Source organism: Cupressus sempervirens, chromosome 6 (assembly GCF_028749045.1).
Source record: "Cupressus sempervirens isolate cs-2001-9-10 chromosome 6, ASM2874904v1, whole genome shotgun sequence".
Lineage (NCBI taxonomy): Eukaryota > Viridiplantae > Streptophyta > Pinopsida > Cupressales > Cupressaceae > Cupressus > Cupressus sempervirens.
The window spans coordinates 287,960,235-287,983,485 of record NC_143123.1 but is presented as its reverse complement, the minus strand read 5'-3'; the positions used below and the strand labels follow the sequence as shown (position 1 = coordinate 287,983,485).

General features: G+C 35.3%; 1 protein-coding gene across 2 annotated transcripts in view; it reads right to left on the bottom strand.

Annotated features, from left to right (window-relative positions):
- Positions 1 to 2,623: 2,623 nt before the first annotated feature.
- Positions 2,624 to 23,251, bottom strand: part of LOC149552340 (Tetratricopeptide repeat (TPR)-like superfamily protein) — a 212,804-nt gene continuing 192,176 nt past the window's right edge. For both annotated transcript variants that reach the window (XM_089787873.1, XM_089787874.1), the window contains exons 6-7: positions 3,222 to 3,320; positions 2,624 to 3,129 (exon numbers count right to left, since the gene is read on the bottom strand). In XM_089787873.1, the coding sequence (XP_089643999.1) occupies positions 2,718 to 3,129; positions 3,222 to 3,320 (511 nt within the window). In that variant the 3' untranslated portion in view covers positions 2,624 to 2,717. The remainder of the gene's footprint in view (positions 3,130 to 3,221; positions 3,321 to 23,251) is intronic.

Genomic DNA, 23,251 nt, shown 5'->3' with positions numbered 1-23,251 from the left:
TATGAAACTAGCATGTATAAATTGGAAATAAGTTATATGGTTGACTAATGATACAAGAGTAATAAAATTGGTGGATCATACATTTGTGCCAAAGCTACTACCCTCACTACAATTTGGTAATTGCAAAACTAAGGCACCTAAATTTGAAAGAAATTGCTTGACTGATTAAGATGATAAAGGCATAATAAAATTGGTGAAAAGAAAGAGTTTGGTCAAAGGAAATAAAAGTTGAAATGGACTAATTTTAGATATTGCTCCTCTATAAAAAAGGTTTCACTAACAAAATGCTTATAGGCATTGTTCTCGCATCTGAAGAAGCTATGTGAGCAAAAATTTGAGTATAGCTTAATATAATGCTCTCCTCAAAGGCTTCGACATCTCAAGGCTATCCTTTGATCCCATTGCCTTGAGATCCAAGGATAAAATAGTGCTAATTAAAAAAATCTGCCAAATATCGACTTCCATTATCAAAAATAATGCTCAACTTATGTTGAAATGACAAATAGACCTTTGGGGTTATTGGTAATAAATTCAATGTGCAAATTGCAAACAAAATATAAGTATTCAAGAGATATGGTTGTAATGCAAGACCCCAAATGCAAGAGGACATAGAAGGTTTAGAGATTACTTCCAACAAACAATACTTGCAAATGGGTTATTTATATCAACAGTTGGGACTTTGCAAAAATACCCCCCATTAGATGAGTTTATTTCAATTTTCTATGATAGGGGAGGTGACTTGACCTCATCTTAAGCACTTTGTCATTGGAATGGTAAAGAAAAATACCTTTCACCCTCAAAATCTCCACCGCTACATTGAGCATAAAAAATGTGGAACCACATCCCAAATATATGCTATACACAACACTCGTATGCAATTGGAACAAAACAAGAGATAGTGGGCCACATCCTATGACTACTCTAGATTTGAGATCCACATGGCACTAAAATAGTTCTCAAGCATGAATGTTTCTTTTGGGATCTTTATTTTAGATCATGTCTCTAATGTGTAGTTATCAAGAGATGCTATTATAATATTATAATATTATAATATTTCTTTAATGGTCATCTTAGTATTTAAATTACTAGTTAGTTTTCTATTCTTATATTTCTAGGTCGCAATTGTTTCTTTTAGAAACATTGTCTTTTTAAATCTTTCTAAGCAACTTCTATCTCCTTTGTTTAATAAAACAAACATTGATTTACCATAACATGGTATTAGAGAAGTCGACAGAATTTCATAAAATTCGACATTTTTCCTATATATAAAAGAGCCTCTTCTAATCTCAATTTTTTTCCAAAACTTTGTTTTCCAATTTTTTGAAGTATTTTGGGAAATGTGGTTTATCTTTAAAGATGTTTGCTAAAAATCGCAAGCCTGATTAAGGTTGAGTCACATGATTTCCTAGTTTGAGCAAAACTCTTTGATTTTTAAGGTTGTGAATGAGTTGCATAGCTTGCATGTTCATATTTTTACTTACATGTGTTGTTTTACCATGTGAGGTCTCAAGTTTCACCATATGAAGGTTTCTATTATGGGTTTTCATAATTTTCCCCTTAAACATTATGGTCGCATTTTTATAATGTTTGACAATAATTATTTAGCAGATTTATTATTTTCCTTATAATATATCTATTGGGTTTTTATTTTATTTTTCAAGAAATATATTTTGGGTTTTGTTGTTTTTCCTCAAGAACAAAGCTTTGTATTCTCTAATTCATGTCTTTGATTTTGTTGTTTAATTTTGATTGTTTTTTCAATTGAAAAATCATGGCTAATTTTCTCCTAAAAAATTGTGACTTTTGCAATCTCTTTTGGGACATCATGGTCATCTACAAAGTTTGGAGGATTTGTCAATTTTTCCTCAAAATTGTTCTAGTTCATGATCTCAATATTTGTCTTTATCTCCAAGGAAGAGTATTTTTGCTATCCAACATTGGGTTGGATGTTTTGTGGTAATTTATGGTCAAAATATGTGTTGGTTCTAGCAAGGTTAGTGGCAAACTCATTTATGTGGCATAGTCAATAGTAAACTCGTCTCTTTTTGCAAATCTTTCTAAGAAGGGGGTTTCTCTATTTGTTTCTGAACGGATTTTGGTTTCTTAATCATTAACATTTTGCAAATCTGAGGAGGGTCTCAACAACATAATGTTGTAATAAAATTGTTTCCAAAACATGGCAATTAGATTATGACAATTAAGGGAGGGTTTTAGAATATTATAATGTTTCTTTAATGATCAACTTAGTCTTTAGTTTATTAGGTAGTTTCTATTTTTCCGTCTTTAGTTCACAATTGTATCTTTTAGAAAATTGTCTTTCTAAATCTTAATAAGAAATTATTATTTTTTCCTTTGTTTAATACAACATCAATTTACCATAACATATTCAACATTCACCACACAAAATCATAACTACATTTTTGTACAAAGTTGCTCTTTTGCAATTTGAATTCTTATTATTATTGATATCTCTCACTACAATAATTTTCTTAAGTGCTTTCACTCACTATAGTTCTCTAAGGCTTCTGAGATTTCTTTGTTGCATATTTAATTCTGCTTCAAGAAAGTTTCTTCTTCAATATAATTGTGTTCTTTTTATTTATTAGAGAACATGGAAAAGCTATAAAAGAACCTTACTTGTATTACATGGAAAGTGATGAAAGAAAATGTGCACATTTTTTGTAAGTGATGCACAAAAGAAAACAATAATGTCATTCCTAAGGGCTTCCAATAAGATCCAAAGCTTCCTGTTTTTCTTCAAGGTTGTTAGCAAGTGAAAGAAGAATGTTTTTCGCTTTCCTATCAGGTTTGTTTCCTGAAGCTACCATTTTTTCATACCATATTACAGCACTCCCAAAGTCAATATTCTTACCATGAGCATCCATCAAGGTAGTGAATATAGTTTGATTTGCTTTGATACCTTGTAATCTCATTTCATCATACTTCTTTGTCATTTGATCTAAATTATTAACTTTCGCATATCCTTTTATTAATACTCCATATGTAACAATATTTGGTTCAATCCCGTCTCTTTTCAATCTAAGAAAGAACTTCTCAGCTCCCACCATGTCATTGGCATTAACATATGCAGATAAAAGAGTTGTATATGAACACAAGTCAGGATGGCATCTGTCATCATTGTATCATTTATCAAGCTTAGGCAATTGATGGAAGAATTGAAAAAAATGATATTATTTAACACTTCTCAAGAATATAAGTACCTGTCTCTCGTCATTCTTTTGAATACAGATTTAGCTCCATCAACTAATGCACATTTGGCATATGCATCCAACAAGACGTTATAAGCTTTTCGTGTAGGTCTGCAAATTGAAAAGAAAATAATCAAATTCTCATTCATTTGTACATGCATGTTTGAAAACAATACAAGAATAGATCCACCTTGGCTAATTTCTTCATAGTCTAAAATCCATGATTATCCTCACTAAAAAAAATGAAATATTTATCAACGTCCACGGCTATACATTGAGTTCTCAAAACAGTTTACAAAGTTTCTCTACACTCCTCTGTCTTGCACCTGAGAAAATATTGAAGTATGTCAGCTAATCTTCAATAATAATTCCAAAGTTAAAATCTTTATTGAAGCTAATTGGAGGTGTCTATTATAATCATAGTTATCATATTTTAAATTAGAATAATAACTGAAACCTTCATTGTCACAAATCCATATACCTGGCCTACAGTTCTGATTCATATAGGATTAGAAACAATCATACTTGGCAACAAACAAACTAGCAAGCAACACTTGTCCAACTCAAACAGATAAGTTGTAGGTACAGATGTAGGAACACCCCTTGCATATCAGTTGTATTTTTGACACTTACAGCCTTGCAGCTGACAAATTGCACATAATTCATGGTTTTGCCTTTGACACCAGTGATCCTGCCCTGTATGCCTGTGCAGAGTTTCATGTCTCTTCAATTCCTCCATAGCTGTGGGTCCTTTAATGCCTTAGTTACCTGGGTTCATGGTTTTGCCCCCAGAACCCTGGCTGGGTTGGAACCAGTTCAAAATACTGGTCCGGTTTGGCCCACGTTCGAACAGGGTTCAATTTTCTTTGGGCTGGTTGAACTCAGTCTAGGAATTCGAACCCGGGCGGATTTCAGTGCCCAAATCGAATTTGGTGCGAACCCAAGCAAATTTTTAGTGACGGATGACTTTCAAGGCATCTTTTATAACAAAAAAGATATTGTTTTGAGTTCCACAGCCCTAAAAAGTGAATGTAAATAGGTTATTTTGGCTTCTAACATCATTTGTGGTGTGCAAATAGCTGATCGAGAAAAAGTAAGTTTGTGCAAGGTGGAGTTGGAAGATTTGATTGTTAGCTATATTGAAGTGTTTGTGTCTCATTGCTGCATCTTTGCAAACTTACAGTGGCAGGAAGATGATGAAGAAGATGAAAATGATGAATATTAAAATTTTATACATTATGATTAGTTGAAACTCGAACTTGAAACAATGATACTTGCTGTTATGATTCATGGATCATGATTTAATTTTAATGTTTTGAATTTGAATCTTTGATGTTGAAGTTGAAAATTGATATATGTGATCGTACGATCTTGATTCATGATGCTACGGTTACATGTTTAAAGTTTATGTCTATGGTGTTTTTCGTTGTTTAAATGATTAAATCATATGATTTTATGATACTCTATGCTTCTAGGCTTCATAAATATGCTATGTTCCCCCGAGTTTCTGGGACAGCAGGACGGGTTTCCAAGACGGCAAATATTTTTGCCGATTTTGGGTTGGGGGGACGGCAAAAGTAACATTTTTGTTTATTTTTTTAGTTTTTTGTGTATTTAAAAATTGGGGATGGATGCAAGTCTCCAGTGAAGTCCCCGGGATGGGGACGTCCCCATCCCCAGAACACTAGCTTTTTTGGGGAGCACACATCCCAGGGGAACATAGTAAATATGTATATATATAATTTTTACATGTTTTTGTATGAAAGAACCCAAACAAACCCAAATCCCTTTCCAAAATTTTGTCGTACCAGCGAACTGGTTCTTCGAACCCGTATTTCAAATTGAACTCGAACCAGTAACTAAGTTTAATGCATGAAAGAACACCTCAAATACATATATATATATATATATGATAAGCATAGGTTATGTGCCAAAATGTCAATGAGTCTAAAAGTGACATTCGTGAATTGGGTAATGTAACCTATTATATTGTAGGAAAGGATAATGAGGTGGAGGGTGAGGGGTGGGGCAGAAATCGATATAATAATACTCCTTGTAACCTTTTTAATACCTATCGGTACAGGGCTTCCAGTTTGGAACTTACTATTTTTAGTAAGTCAATTTATGGTCAGTGCTATTTTCAACAAGGCACCTTGGCATCTGAGTCAAGTAGTGAGCACATAGACTTGGAGGGAGTCCTTCAAAGAATTTAAAGAGCTATTAAAGCTAATTATAATCATTAATTAAATTCCATTTACATTAAATACTTATTAAATTATAAAGCAACTTGATTATATTTGGAAGGAAATATATTAAACTATTATATTTCAAACATGACAACAAAGCAAATATGTTCAAATGTCCAAGTTTTGTTTTAAGTCAAGAGTATCCAAGAAGCGACTGGCTGATTGGGATTGAAAGTTATAAATGCATTCAATTCAAGGATGGAAGCATTCTATTGAGCATTGTTATTGGATGAATTTGGTGATCGGATTGTGCCTGTGGTTTGGGTAGTTACAGACTGGAAGAATGGAGAATTCTTTGGAGTCTTGTGCACTTTGAACTGGTGAAACTACCCAGTGAAATTGTGCCTAGAGGTGGCATCATTCAGAGCCATCTAGTTGTTACAAGCTGAGGAAATTTTGAGAGGAGGCTTTCAGCATGGTTACAGTTATAATTGACAAAGTGTGGGACTGTTATAAATTGCAGACTCCATAATCTATGACAGTCTGCATTTTGTATTTGGAGCCAGTGTATCATAAAGGAGGAGCTGCGTTTGAGAATTGAGAGCCCCGATTCATCATTTGCAGGCAGCAGTTAATGTTATAGACTTATAAGGCTGTGTCCAAATTTCTAGGCAGCACATACAGTGGTTGAAAAGCACATTGTGGCACTAGAGAGCCATCATCAGCTACAGGCAGCAGCCAAGGAATAGAAGCTGTGATTGGCAATCAAGAGCAGCAGTTGATGCATTGAGATGCACAATTTGGATTAAGGATGCCAACAGTTCAAAATTCAGGCCTAGGCATTAGCAATGTCAAATCCCAGAGACCTGTGATTTCAATCTTGAGTGTCTATTTGAAAATACATTGCTGCTACTGGTTCATTATAAGTGCTTTTCAAATAATTTCCACATGCATTATATTGCATTGAAGACATTTCTTTGGTGAAAGAATAAAAAGAGAAGCTCGTGAATCAATTGGTTTGAATTAGTCTTTGTAGTATTGTTATTTAAGTTCCATAAATTGTCAAAATATTTGAAAAACAAGCATATATTCTGAAAACACAAAAAATTGCAAAAACAAAAAGTTCTCAAAACCATACAGAATTCAGAGTCAAAACTGAAGTTATTACCCGTTGGGGTTATTACAAAAGCCAAGAATATGATAGCAAATAAATGATGTAGACCAGCTATATGCTTTCTGTGCAGTTGTAATTTTCTCCACAAATCTGCAATTTATCTTCTCATTAATTGCCCTTGCCGTATATGCCTTTGATTTCACTTCTCCGACTCCCATACAATGGTTATCTTATACCTTCGCGTCTCTTTTAGAGACATATCCCTTCATCAAATAGTCACATCTCTTCACAATGTTTATTCATGAATCACACCACTTGAAATATGTTTTTTTTCATTTTTTTTAAAGCAAATTGTATTCATTAGTAATCACACATGTTATTTTAACAAATCGTGCCACTTCAATGCAAAACGAATTGCCACTTTTGGTTTGTTTATACTAATTCCTGTCAACATAAATGCCTTGGCATACATTCTCCTTAACAGTAATCGCTGCACTATTAATGGTAATCAGGCTTGTTAATTATATGTTTTTATAAGCAAATCTGTCAACCATGCATTAGAAACCAAAGTTACCGGTTCAGATGCGGGGGAACCATACAATATTATTAAGGGGGAAAACTGGCAGGATGAGTCATACCAGCGACAGAGGTCAACAGCCCACAACTTTAAAGAACCCAAATTGGCTCACTCCACAAATTGAAACAATATGTATGCCGAATGTCTAACAATTTGTAACACCTTTGTCTTGGAGAACTGAAGCTCGAATTTTGAAATATAAAACAGATATTTTACCACATATCTTTGCCATACATAATAAGACTTAAAGAAATTTGCAGAACGTTGCTTTTTGCTTTGAGATATATTAATAGGGAACTGATAATGCAATATCAAGGAACTAATAACAACAGATAATCAGCTTCATCTTCTTACTTCAGCAAATTTGATTGTTTGCACAATTAATGACAACTGGAAATGAAATTGCATGAAATTCAATTTATTTATAAATGGAAACTGAATATTATGCAGGCTATGTTGTCCAATGAAGCAATAAACAATTGCCCAGCTGCAAATCCAAACCCCATATGACTCACTGCAGTCACTGTTATTCCCCTCAGTCACCCACATTAGGCAGATTACCAAAGTCTGCTGCCTTCAAGCTCAACACAGCTTCCAGGTTGAGCTGTTTGGGCGCCAAATCATGCACGTGGCCTCCACAACATTAAACACAGGTGCTTAGAAACTTCACGTAGGCCTTCCATTGTTAATGCAGAACTGTATAAACACTATCCGCTGCCTTGTAGGAGACAGCAGCCTCCTAGAGTGCAAATCAAGCCCCAATAATCACCCAAGTCTACAATAATACAGACGTCCAATTACAGGCATCCACATGTAGTAGAAATGGTGTTCTTTGAATGCAGAATTGAGCGACACAAATATCAAAGATAAACCCACGCCAACAGCAGTTATAAAGATGCTCTAGATCAGGTACTTTGCTCACCAACCTCTGCAACACCAACCCTTAGCAACAATGAATTCTAACTTCTCATAAACAGCATGCCACAGTAGAGATGTATCAATTCAATACCTCAGCTGTAATTGCACAAGATAAATCAAGGAGAAACAATCTCCAGGCAACATCACCAATCCCTTATACCTCAGCAAGGGAAAAGTACAAACAACTCAGAAATTCTTCACAGGGAACAAAAGCAAACAATTAGTCAGATAATCAGTTGCTTTTTCCTTCATAATGAGCTCATATTTATAATCTCCAAATGGCATTTTGTTTCCAAAATGTAACTTCTCCAACACAACATCACTCTATAATATTTAATAATAATAAAGTGTCATTATAATAAAGTAAACTTTGAATAATTAATTAATAAATATGAACTCATGCAATAAATAGCCCAATCCACTAAAAGTGATGATGAACAGCCAGCACCACCATCTACACTGCCATTTATGGCAACTGCTTGAATTGGACTCACTAAAAATATTAAATCCACCACTGAGACCCTCAAACCACCCTATCAGCTCACGAGGGTCACTATGATAAACTGACTCAATCAATCAAAAAGACATACCAAAAATAGGGACGTTACAAAAACATAGTCTCTTGGTACAAATCCTTATAGTCTAATTCATCAAAGATATGTTGGACTTACAAGTCTTATTGGCATGAAGATTGTAAATTGGTTAGGCTAACCCTCAGCAAACCGATGTGTTGTCATTGATACGCAACCGGTCAAGGAAGAAGTAGATGTTACAAGGTAACATTGCCATTGGTAGAAGAGTGAACCAGTATACAAGTGTATGCTAATGCAGTCCACGCCACAACTGGTAGACAGGCGCAAAGGTTAGTTGATCATGGATCATCTAAAGATAAGTCAACATGGATGTGACAAGACACAAGCTCATTTAGAGTTGATGTGAAAGGGATAAAAGGTCGAAGAGGCGAAACAACATAAGGATAGAGGCTACATATAGGCTTACAGATGGATTGGCAAGGCTACTAGTCTAGAACCTATGAGTAGATGTCACGGGTTTTCTATGAACGGCTCATTTATGAATTTCAAATTTGAAATCGAGTGGGATTTTGTTTTGGGTAACAGTGCCCTGACATTCCAATGTATAAAGGCACTCAACCTTCATTTGTGAAGTTGTTGCTTGCTGCTGCTGCCAAGAGAGTATTGGTGTTGTTGTTTGAAGTGCAAGCTAGCGAAGAACACAATTGTAGAGGGAATTGTTACAGTAGACAGGCTGTAGTGAACAACGAGACAAAGGTGAGACTAAAGGGCTCATTAAGCAAGCAGAGTAAAGAAGAAGATTAGTGCATCTTCAAGGATACGTAGCAAAGATCTATAAGGGAAGATAGTGTTATTCATAGATTACTCACTTAAATTGCTTTCTCACCATTGCATCTATTTGTACACTCTTAACAGGGCAAGCTTCAATAGAAAGCTTTTGTAAATCCTCTAAGTGTCTCTCAGAAAGAGATTTATAAACCCTCTAACCAAGTAGCTTTCACAAGCTTGTGTAATCCTAACAAGGTTATAAGCATTCCTCACATAATGTGTTCCTGTTGTCGCTCTTAACCAGGCAACCCTTTACATGCATTATAAGGGTTAGTAGGTATATTACTTTGATGCAGGAGCATCCAAGGTTGACGTGTTACCCTGCTCATTCATTTTCATTCTACCAGTTGTTGCCAAGTTACAGTCATTGCCAAATTGCACCAATTGCCGAGTGCCGGTAACTTTTTACTATAAGCTGAGTTGAAGTTATCCCACGTCATGTTAACACTTGGGTTAGTGTGTTATCCCATCTCACACTGGAGTGTGTGCTGAGTTCCACAATGTGTGCCGAGCTATCCTTCATGTGCCGAGTGATCCTTCATGTGCCGAGTTTTCTAGTTGATGTCAAGCGTCAACATTTTGGACAAGTTTTTTGCATTTTTGACACGAACTGACTTGCGGGATTAATTCCGATCACAACATTTATGATAAGATCTTGTCTTGGGATGTGTCCAAACAGCTGTTGGGTCGGCCTTTCTATTATGTAATGTTCTAGAATGTTCTGTAAGTAGTTTTGGCGAGTATAAATAGGGTGTTTAGGCTTAGAGTTAGGGCAGAGAAGGGGAAGTTTAGAAAGTTGGTTACATATGTCTGGAAGTGCGAATTTGAAGTTGGATCTTGGATTTGAAATGTATTTTGTATCTGGCCATAACCTGGAAGGCCTTACAGTTGGGCATGTATGTTGATTATTTCCTAAATCAATAAAAGCATCTTGTTCTCTCTCTGTGGTGTTGTTCTCCTTTTGTGTCTGCTTTCGTTGTGTTTACTCTGCAAGGTTGGTTTGGATTGTTGGGTGTGCCTTTGGCCCTAGTTATTCTCGCCCTCCTTGCATCAAGTGGTATCAGAGCTTGAGGTTCATCCTTGTGGAGATTGGATCGTGTAGAACCCTGATTTGGATTTGGTCGTAGGGTTGCAAATCTATGGATTTGACCTATAACTTACAGAGGGTTACAATCTTGCAAGAACCTGATTTGTGAAGATGGTTCGTGGTAGAGAAAATGCTGATAATGCCATATTGGATACATTGAGACAAATTGCAGACAGATTAGATGCTATGGAGACAGCCCAAAGGAGAGGAGCACATCTTGAGGATGTGAGTGATGATGAAGCGGTAGCACCAAACCCTAATCTAGGACATGAAGAAGATCAAGATGTGGAAAGATTGTTGAGAGTATTGTCTAGGGCACCTTCGAAGCATGTTGTAGAAGTTGTTCCTTATGATGGAAAGTTGGATACCAATGCTGTGTTGGATTGGATCTCTGATGTGGAGTTCTTTGAGTATGAAAACACTCCTGATAATAGGAAGGTGAAGATTACAGTTACTAGGCTGAAAGGTCATGCTTCACTGTGGTGGGAGCATTTGCAAACTAATAGAAAAAGGAGAGGAAAGGAGAAGATCAGAACTTGGCTGAAAATGGTGAACAAGGTAAAGAAAAAATTCCTTCCTGCTGATTACCAAGTTAGCTTGCTGAGAAAGAGGCAAAATTTGAGACAAAAAGACATGACTGTGAAAGAATATACTGAGGAATTCTATAGATTGGACATTAGACCTAGACATGTGGATGATGATGTTGAGAAAATTGCAAGATATCTAAATGGATTGAAATCTGGAATTCAAGATAAACTAAGTTTTGTGAAATTGGAAAGTGTAGAAGAAGCATATCAATATGCGTTGAATGCTAAGGAGATCTTGACAAAGAAGGATGAACAAAGACAAAGAGGTAGAGGTGGTAGATTCCAAAGAGGCAGAGGTGGATCTTATGGTGAAGGTGGCACATTTGACAGTTCTACGCAAGATAAAGGCAAATCTGAATCGAAGAATGATGACAAAGACAAGACCGAGTGGAAAGGTGGTAGTTCATACCGAGGAGGTACTGGTTCTTACCAAGGAAGAGGTAGTTCTTATCCTAGAGGTGGTTTTCGTGGTAATTGTTTCAGATGTGATAAAGAAGGGCATAGATCCTTTGAATGTAGATCTTCTGAAAGTGGGCAAGATAATAGAAATGTTGTGATTCAAGAAGAGATTGAGAATTCACCAAGTGGACCTGAGGCTAGAGAAAATCTGATGGTGAGAGAAACTTTACGTAATAAGGGAAGTGATGAGGAACTTGTCCTTAAAAGAAGTCTTTTCAAGACCAGATGTAAGATGGTTGGAAAATGTTACAAGGTGATAATTGATAGTGGAAGTTCAACAAATTTGGCATCAGAAGAGTTGGTTACACTGTTTTAGTTTAGGAGGTTGAAGCATCATAAACCCTATCATGTTTCATGGATCAAAGATGAGCATAAGATGTTGGTAAGTGAGCAATGCATTGTGAAGTTCAAGATTGGACATTATTTTGATGAAGTATTGTGTGATATCATGCCTATGGATTGTTGTCATATTTTGTTGGGTAGACCTTGGCAATATGATAGATATGTTGTATATGATCGAAGATTGAGTCAATATACTGTTTAGGTGAATGGGAAGAAGCAAATATTGCTGTCTTAAATTGAAAGTCTAGATGAGGTTAATTGTATTGCAATAAAAGTTTGCATGGTTAATGGAAAGCAATTTGAAAAAGAAGTAAAGAAGAATCAAGTCTGTTTTGCCATAATTCCTAGAGGACCGAGTTTGGGTAGTAATGACCGAGTGACAGCGGATAGTGGTAGCCAAGTACCAAAAGAAATTATAGAATTGCTAAAGAAGTATAACGATATTGTTGCTAAGGATATTCCTGATGGTTTACCGCAAGTAAGAAGTATAAGTCATTGTATGGATCTTATTCCTAGAGCTAGTTTGCCAAACAAAGCACCATATAAATTGACACTTACAAAGAATGAAAAACTTAACAGACAAGTGCATAAATTGCTGCAGAAGGGATTAATCAGAGAAAGTTTGAGTCCATGTGTTGTATCTGTTGTATTAGCACCTAAGAAGAATGAAGAATGGAGGATGTGTATTGATTCTAGAGCTATTAACAAGATCACAATGAAATATAAGTTTTCCATGCCGAGGATGGATTACATAATGGATTGTTTTGAGTGGAGCAAAGTATTTTGCCAAGATTGATTTGAAGAGTGTAATGACCCTGCTCAAATCTGATCCCAAAATGCTGATAAAAGTTCAAGAAGACACTTTGCATACAAGGGTCATATGACTGATATAAAATTTCAGTTTGCTTTAATGACTCTTTCCTTCATTTATTATCAATAAGAATGCTTGCAAGAAGACTCTAAATTGACTAAACAATGACCTAACATGAATGTGCAACTTATTTTGACAATATTCAATGCATATATGTGACTGAAACTACTTGCAATATGAAGCTACAGAAACTAGTAATTTTGACAAACACTTGGGATGCAACCTGTGATGGCGTTAATGCACTTATAGCCAAGTGGCATTAATACAAACACTTGGTATGCAGAATTATAACATTATTTATGCCAAAAAAAGAACCTATAGCCAATTGACATTTTGTCAAACAATTGGCATGCAAACTAATTAAGCTGATCATGAATGATAAATACATATTCAATTACACTATGTCAGACCAGCAAATTATGTCTCCTTTATTGCACATAAAATGTTAACTACAATGCTAGTATGAAATGGCCAAGACTCTTGGCTTACATCCGCAAGAATAATGCTTAAATCTGTTACAACTTTCACCTACAGCCTTACCTTTAATATGCATCTAAATGATAAGAACAATACATGTAATATCCAAAAGAACCTGATTGTAGATGGCTGTAATAATTTTCTCCAATGCTGTCTTTCTGCTTTGCTTTTTCTGACCTGCTTTTTCAATTTCTTTTTTCGAATCTGCTTTTTTGCTTTGCTTTTTCGAATTGCTTTCTCAGATCTGCTTTTTCGGACTGTTTTTTCGGACTGCTTTTTCAGATCTGCTTTTCCAAACTGCTTTTTTGGATTGCTTTCAAAAACTCAAACCCTCAGATAGTTTGAATATACAAATTAAGCTCAACTTGAAATGGTTGAATACCACTTCCAAAGTGCAACCCTTCAGAAGATCTTTCACTTCCTCTGTTATGCAATCTACTAGGAGGTATCGTTCCCAAAGACCAATAGACTATCTGAAACCCTTGGCTTCACAATAGACCATGTGATTGTATTCACAATCTGATGTCAAGAGAAATGATAAAAACTGGATGATGAGAATGAAGCCCAAGATGCCTATTTATTCTTTTTCTCCACTTTCTCCAGAAACTTCTAGAAAATTATTTTTATTTTATTTATTAAGTGACTTTATAAGATATTTTTCAAGTCACTTTATTAAATTAATTAAATATAAAGTTTCCTTTTTAATATTTATTTATTTGATAACTTTATAAATAATTAACTTAATACCACTTATTTATTTAATCAAAATAATTAATTAGTCATCTTCATAAAATATTCATTATTTTGGACAACTTAATTAATTAAATTAATTAAATCAAATTACCGCCAAAACGGGGACATTACAAAGAGTGGCTATCATCAAATCAGAATCAAAGAAGATGACAAATAGAAAACTGCTTTCAAGAGAAAAGATGGTTTGTATGAATGGTTGGTTATGCCGTTTGGTTTGACTAATGCACCTAGTACTTTCATGAGGTTGATGAATGAAGTTCTAAAAAGATTCTTGGGTAAGTTTGTGATTGTTTATTTGGATGATATTATCATATTTAGTAAGACTAAGGAAGAACATCTTGGGCATGTTAGACAAGTATTGCAGCGATTGAAGGAGAAGTATTATTGGCCACAGATGTATAAGGATGTTTAGAAGTTTGTGAAGAATTGTGGAGTTTGTCAAGTTGCAAAAGGAGTAAGTCAGAATACTAGATTGTATACACGTACTTTTATTCCTGAGAAACCTTGGAGTGATATCAGTATAGATTTTGTTCTTGGATTGCTTAAGACAACAAAGGGGTATGATTCTATAATTGTTGTTGTGGATAGATTTTCTAAAATGGCTCATTTTATACCATGTAAGAAGACATCAAATGCTGAGTATGTTGCTAAACTTTTCTTCAAAGAGATTGTTAGACTGCATGGATTACCAAAAAGTATTATTTCTAATAGAGACAATAAATTTGTTGGTTATTTTTGGAGAACTTTTTGGAAGAAGATGGGTACAAAGTTGAAATTTAGTTCTACATTCCATCCACAGACTGATGGACAGACAAAGGTTGTGAATAGAAGCTTCGGTAATTTGTTAAGATGCTTAGTTGGAGATGAAAGACATAATTGGGAGATGGTATTGATACAAGCTAAGTTTGAATATAATAATTCTATGAATAAGAGTACAAGGAAGACACCTTTTGAGATTGATACTGGAATGACGCCTAGAGGAGTATCAGATTTAAGGGATGTTGTTGGTGAAGAGAAGTGTTGCAGGAGAAGAATTTGCTGATTTTATGGAGTCTTTGCATAAGAAAGTGAAGCTGAAGTTGGAACAAAAAGTAATCAAAAGTACAAGGAGAATGCTGATAAGTCTAAAATGCATCATGTTTTTGAAGTTGGTGATGAGGTGATGGTTCATTTGAAGAAAGGAAGATTTCCGGTTGGAACATATGGTAAGTTGACGATGAAGAAGTTTGGACCTTGTAAAATCTTGAAGTTTGATAATGGAAATGCTTATGAAGTTGAGTTACCTGATGACATGGATATATCTCCTATATTTAATGTTATTGATCTATATAAATATCATGAGTCAGATGATGAAGTTGTTGTACCTAATAATTATCCTAAGAAGCAGATTGAAAAGTTTGAATAGATATTGGATCAGAGAGTTGGTAAAAGTGCAAGAGGAAAAGACTACTATGAATATTTGGTGAAATGGAAGAACAAACTAGTTGAAGATGCCACATGGATTTCTCAATCTAAGTTGGATTCAACTCAAGTTGTGACACTTGAATGATTCAGGAGAATCATTTCTTTCTACCCTAGTTGTTTAATGCAAGAGCATCCTGGGTTGATGTGTTATCCTACTCATTTGTGTTCAATTTGCCAGTTGTTGCCAAGTTACAGTCATTGCTAAATTGCAGCAATTGTCGACTGCCAGTAATTTTTCAGTATAAGCCGACTTGAAGTTATCCAACATCATGTTAATACTTGGGTTAGCGTGTTATCCCATCTCACTCTGCAATGTGTGCCGAGTTCCACAATGTATGTCAAGCTATCCTTCATATGCCGAGTTATCCAGTGTGTGGCGAGTGATCCTTCATGTGTCGAGTTTTCTTGTTGATGTCGAGCGTCGGCATTTTGGACAACTTTTCTACATTTTTGACACAAGCCAACTTGCGGGATTAATTCCGATCACGACGTTTATTGTAAGATCTCGTCTTGGGATGTGTATAGACTATTATTGGGTCAGCCTTTCTATTATGTAATGATCTAGAGTGTTTTGTAAGCCATTTTGGCAAGTATACATAGGGTGTTTAGGCTTAGAGTTAGGGCAGAGAAGGGGAAGTTTAGAAAGTTGGTTGCATATGTGTTTGAAAGTGTGAATTTGAAGTTGGATCTTGGATCTGGAATGTATTTTGTATCTAGCCATAACCCAAAAGGCCTTACAAGTGGGCATGTATGTTGATTATTTCCTGAATCAATAAAAGTATCTTGTTCTCTCTCTGTGGTGTTGTTCTTGTGTGTTTGCTTCCGTTGTGTTTACTCTGCAAGGTTGGTTTGGATTGTTGAATGTGCCTTTGGCCCTAGTTATTCTCATCCTCCGTGCGTCATACTCCCACCATGGTTTTCACCCTCTTAATCAATTGAGAGATTCCACATACAAAATCATTGTGTCGTTTGATGTATGCATTTGTGTGTGAGTTTGTATGCTTCTACTTAATTGCTTTTATCATCGCATTATTGTTAAGGCAACTAGTGTTTAGAATATACTTTGTGATAGCTCAGTTAACCGGTAGAAAAGTTTGTCATGTTGTCCTTGTATGAAGATCTCTTGGATGAGACCTTGCTCTACTAGGCTGCTAGTTCCATGCTTCTAGCCTTTTCATTGCTTTCTGCAGTGTTAGGAAATCAAAGATTTTATACACCCTTTTAGAGGTTCCAATATACCTTCAATAAATAGCACAACTAACTATCTCTCAACTATGTTTGAAACAATCAAGGGCAATTTTTGAAAGTCACTAGTATAACTCTCCAAATTCCAAATTTGTTTGAGTTGAGGTCTTACAATCCTAAACAAGGTGTTCAATCAGCCTATCCACAAACTCTTGATAAGAGGTGAAGCGATTATGTTGTATTGTGACTATCACATGATACCACTAGTCATGTGTTACTCCCTTTAAGTGTAAAGTGGCATATTTTATTGCATCCTCATCTGCCATGGGTCGTGGATTTAGGAAAGTGTCTAGCTTGTGAACCCAAGACTAAGTTAAAACCCTTCTACTATCACCAAACACAGGCAATGTGAGTTTGTTGGTGGCATGCTCAAGGTCTTTGTTTTGGCCTCTCGGTCTGCAATCTTGTTTTGTTTTGTAATGCTCTCTTCTTTGACATGCAAATCTGTCAAAGCTCATGCACTCCCTAACTTGTGGTGTAAACAATTTCCATTCATTATTTGTTGCTATAAGATTATCAGAAATCGTCACCTTAAGATCAGGAATTGTTGCCTCTCCTTCTTCAACAGTATCATCTTCTAGTTCATCCCTCAAAAGGTAGAACGGATAGGCCTATCAAAGGTAGGAGTCGGGGCTTTTTGTGCTACACTCCTTTCCTTATCTAGCATTTGGTTGTCTTTCTCGTGGGTTCATTTTGTCACAAACCATAACTGATGCATTAATACATATATATAGTTCTTTAATTATTGTGAATACCATTTTGAAGATGTCGACCATTGTACCATTACTACTAGAAATAACAATAATTAATCAATTAATTAATCAAATATTATTATTATTATAACCAATTAATACGTTATAGTATCAATAATCAGTCATCACTCAATATATAATTAAAATTGATAATATATATATATATATATATATATATACATATATATATACATATATATATATATATATGTACATATATGTATATATATATGTATATATATGTATATATATATAATCAATATCAATTTACTATATTATCCATATACTTAATATCGCCCACCACATATAATATTTAACTAAGCGACCAATATTTAGCTAGCCGATTAATAAATGAATGTTATTAATATTTAACTATGCAACCAAAATTTGCATGCAAGGGGCCGCATTGTTAGGAGGAAAGACCTATATTAATGGTGGCCTTCATCCTCCACCAAACACTAGGAAAACAACATGGAAGAAGCACGAATGGAAGACAAGTCAAATTCCCTTTTTGATAAGAAAAAGCAAGGTTGGAAAATCATTTGATTGCTGATAAGATTAAATTATTACGATACATATCCAAGTTTATTGGCACTGAAGGAAAATATTACAAGTGAAGCATAAAAAAGGTAAAAAATCATGTATTACAATAGCAAGAGAATTAATATATAACAATAAAAGAATATTGGTCAAGTCACATAATAAAGGCTAGTTAAAAAGGGAAAAGAAGAAGTTTGTAGGAGACAGGATTAGTCCCATCTTACTGTAAGATGTCGGTTATAAGAATTTGGGAAATCGTTATCACTTTTCGAGATATCAATTCTAAGGTTTTCTTTATTATTAAATTTTATAACACCGGTATAATATAATTAATAGCCAAACATGTAAAGGTAACTACGTAAACAATCTTATGGCATATCATTGTAACGATATATGTGCTAATAATAATAAATATATTTATAATATGAAATATATATATATATAATATTTAAATAGAGAGCAATTCAATATTGAGAATTAAAATTAAGATTATATATATGGATATTCAGAGGTATATGTCAATTTGATCATGCTTACGCTTATATTCATAACAGGAGTATTAACATATGAGCATCATCTCTAATCTCTTTCTATAGCCCCAAAATTGGTAGTGTGTGTTGTGTAGGAAAAGGCGAAGTAAGTCTAGAGAGTGTACTAGTGTCAAGCGCCCTATGAAAATTAAATCCATGCTCTCCCTCTAGTTGAGTTTAGGAGAGAAGTAAGGAATTCGGACTTAAACATGTTAAAGATTTATTCAGAGACGGCATCTCAAATGCACATATTTATTGATACATTAGACAAAATTCGTGTTATGGGCCATATTCAGAAACAGCATCTCTTGTGCATAGATTTATTCCTACATCAAACACAGCCAGCATTACCATTGCAAGCATACAATTAAAAATCAGACACAGACGGTTATAATAAGTTTACATCAGACATTGCATATAATCAGCGCTTCATCAGAAGAAGAAACATATACGTGTAAATACAACAATTGTTTGCACAATGGTTAGTGATATTTGCTATAGTTGTATATATCAGATATTGCAATTGCTACAATAGATTTATCATTATAGAGCTGGCACTATCATCATAAATTCATTGCAACTCACATTATAGTGAGCATCATAATTAGCAGGGTAACGTGACTCGCAGCGAGTCACGCGAGTCACACGAGTCAGCGAACCGCACTGACCTCGCCGAGTCACAATGACTCGTGACCCGCGAGCGGCGAGTCACGAGGAGTGACTCGCGTGACTCGCGAGTCACTGAATGACTCGTGTGACCCGGCCCATCTTGACCCAGCCGCGACAAGCTCTAAATCCGGCTATTAAAATATTATTTTTTACAAATTTTTTTAATGTTTTTCTTTTACATTTCTCACTCATATAACCCTAAAAGGGCTCCCATAACAGTCTATAGTGAAAAGAAGAGAGAGAGAGAGAGAGGTAGAAGAGAAATAGAGTTTTCTTGTTTTGCAACCAGCTGAAAGGAGGAGGAGAAAAGCTTGCATTTGTGACATTGGAGCTTGCATTTAGATCATTAAGGAGTTTATAGGAGCTCTTCTCAACACTTCCCAAAGCATTTGAAAGAGGTAAGACTTGATTGTTTAGATTTTGATGATTTTTTTGTCTATGCTTATGGGTTTTTTGCATGAGTTTTTTTTGTTTGTTTATGAGTTTTTTTATAACTTTAGATCTTCATAAAATGCAATGCTGAAATGGTAATATTTGGTCTAAAATGTCTTATTGCAGCAACCTTTACATTTTTCCTTAATTAAGTCATAATGGCTTCTGGAGGTAAAAAACCCAAGCTCTCTAAAGGCAACAAAAAAGATGAGTGTTGGAAGTTCACCATAGAATTTCCGAGTAGAAAGAGAACTCAAACAAAATGCCTATTTTGCAAAACCATTAATAGTAGGGGGATAAATAGATTAAAATACCATATTGCTGGCTTACGAGGTCATGATATTGAGCCTTGTGGAGCTACAACTGTTAAAGCTCAACGTTTTTGTTATGTAGCCTTGGAAAAATATGAACCAAGAAAAAGAATTAAAAAGAAAACAATTAAAAGAGTTAGCTCAGATTAGTTCTAGTTCCCTTCCACGCTCATCTGCAAATGTTTCTGAGTCAGTAGGCTGTGTTGGAGAAGGTTCTTCCCGTTCCCCCCTATCGTCCTAGTGCTTCTGTTGCTCATGCTTCTTATACATCTATTCCTTGCACTTCTAGTGATGCTACTGCTGCTGCCCCTTCTAGTAGTGTTGACTTTACCTTTCGTCCTAGAGTCAGAAAATCTAGTAAGTTGGACAACTTTTTTGTACCACGTACCACTCCTGGTGCACAACCCGCACTTGAGAGCATGGGCTGGAATAAGGAGATACATGAAGCTGGAGTAAGAGCAATTTGCAAGTTTTGATTTTTCTACGACATTCCATTTATAGCAGCCAGGTACTTCAAGTTTTCAACTTCATCTATATTTGATTGTTTCACGTTTTAAGTTTTAAAATTTATATTCAATTTTATACTTTTAACTTGATGTTGAAAATTTGAAATATGCTAATTAAAATGTTTTTATAAATGTAATAGGACTCCTTATTGGCAGGGGATGATTGATGCAGTTTCCATCTGTGGTGCAGGGTTCAAAGCCCCCACTGAAGATGAGTTGAGTGGCCCCCTCTTACTAGATATGGTTGAGGAGATGAAACTTGAGTTGGAGGACCACAAAAAGATTTGGAGCCAAAAGGGGTGTACCATGATGATAGATGGATGGACAAATAGGAGGTCCAGAACCATCCTAAATTTTCTTGTTTTTAGCGGAGGTAATTCATCATGCTCTACTTCTTGAAGTCTAATATTTAATGTATACTATTATTGAATAACGAAAATTTTGTTTTATTGGGTATTGATTTTTGAATGATAATTATTTTGTTTAATTTTCACTTTCAGGATCCACCATGTTTTTGAGGTCCATAGATGCTTCCTCATGTGTGAAAAATGCAAAATTCTTATGTGAGACAATTGAAGAGGTCATAAGGGAGGTGGGGGAAGACAATGTTGTCCAAATGGTGACAGATAATGCAGCTAATTATGTTGTTGCAGGTAAAATTTTAACTTCTAACTTTCTAAGTTCTACTTCTAAAAAAATTGTTTTAGTTTTTCATTAAATTTTGAAAATTAAAAGTTTTTTAATACATCAAGAAATTTCATTGTTTACTAACTAATTTAAAATTGCTGCAGGAAAACTATTGATGGAGAGACACCCAAAAATCTTTTGTGCTCCATGTGCGGCCCATTGCATCGACCTCATGTTAGAGGATATTGGCAAGCTTGTATGGGTGAAATCATGTGTTACCAAGGCCAAAAATCTTTGTAAGTTCATCTATAATCATGCCTTGGTCCTCAGCACTGAGGAAATACACGAAGGGAAAGGAGTTGGCTTGTCCTAGTATCACAAGATTTGCCTCTAACTTTATCACATTAAAATCCTTGCTGAGTTCAAGGTTAGAGTTGAGGTGCTTGTTTGTTGGTCCAAAATGGAGTTCCTCCTCCTTTGCCAGCAGCCCTACAGGGATAGATGCAACAAAATGCATTTATGATGATGATGATTTTTGGGAGCCATGTTCAAAGATTGTGGAGGTAATTTAAAATTTAAATTTTAAATTTTAAAAGCTTAAGTCTTAAAATTTTATAAATTAATTTGTCTCATACATATTTTTGTTTTATTTTCATTGTGCAACTTTGCAAAGTTTCATCATTCACTAAATTGTTTTTTTGTTTAATTGTTTTGTAGATCACCGAGCCCCTTGTAGCCCTCCTACGAGTTGTTGATGGTGAGAAGCCCTCTATGGGCTATATTTATGAGGGCATGGATAGGGTCAAGGAGACTATTAAGGCCAAATATGTATGAGTTGAGGAAAACTATGCCCCTATTTGGGACATAATTGATAGGAGATGGCAAAATCAGCTTCATAAGCCCATCCACGCAGCAACCTATTACCTCAATCCGGCATACCATTTCTGTGATGATTTCAAGGCAAATGAGGAGGTTCTTAGTGGCCTATACACAGTGATATCGAAGATGTCCCCTAATCCCACAGATATATTGCTTGAGATGGATGCCTATAATAATGCATCAGGGCCCATTTTTTCAAGTCAAATTTGCAAAGAAAGTCGTACAAAATTGCAGCCAGGTAAAGATTGCAGCTTAAGCCTTATACAATCTAGTTTCTAAATTTCTAGCTTTAAACTTAGAGTTCAAATTTTGAAATGAGACTAATATTTTTTTGTTTTCCTTTTTTCAAAATTCAGATAGAGGGTGGCAAATGTTTGGGCCTTCAACCAAAAACCTTCAACAAATCGCCATCCGCATTTTGAGCCAGCCAAGTAGCGCTTCTAGATGTGAGCGCAACTGGAGCATGGTCGAGCACATCCACTCGAAGAGGCGTAACAGGTTGTCTGTGCAGAAAATGAATAGTCTAGTCTTTGTGCACTACAACCTGCGCATTAGGATCAAGGAGATTTTGGATAGTGACACCTCTCTGATTACTCTAGAGGAGGTTGATCCAAAGTCTGATTAGATCACTGAGGCTACCGATCCTGTCTTTGATGATGAGGACCTACAGTGGCTTGACCAGGCAGATAGAGAGGGCCAGGCTGAGGCTATGGCTATGGCAATAGAGGACCAGAGAGCTCTAGTTGTTCCTAGTGGCACCTCATAGACATTGCCAGAGCCAAAGGCAGAGAGTACAATTGATCCTAGAGGCACCTCATAGGCTGATGCTATGGCTACTAAGACATCCAGGACCTACCTTAGATGCCTTACTAAGAGGCATTTTATAGATTATACTGAGCCTGCAGTTGAGGCTGGGGTTGGGGATGAGGATGAGGATGACGATGATGATGAGGATGAGCTTGAGAATGAGGATGATGATGAGGACTCCGACTAGGAGCCATAGCTGTAGACTTATAGTCTTGTTTTAACTTTTTGTTTAACAGTTTAACTTAATATATAATCAGCATTTGGAACATTTGAATTTGATGATGACTATTGAATCTTGATGTGTTGGATTTCATAATGCATAAATAATAATACATATACATTTTGATGGTTTGCATGGATTTATCTTAATTTGACTTTAATTACTAGTAATATAGTATTTACTTTTAGCAATTTACCTTTGTAAGTTTGTAGTATTGTACTTATGTAATCAATGTTTGACTTTTAAGTTTTAACTTTAAGTATGTGCATTATGATCAAATTATCTTCTATTTAATGATGTTATTGTGTCTTTACACTTTATTCAATAA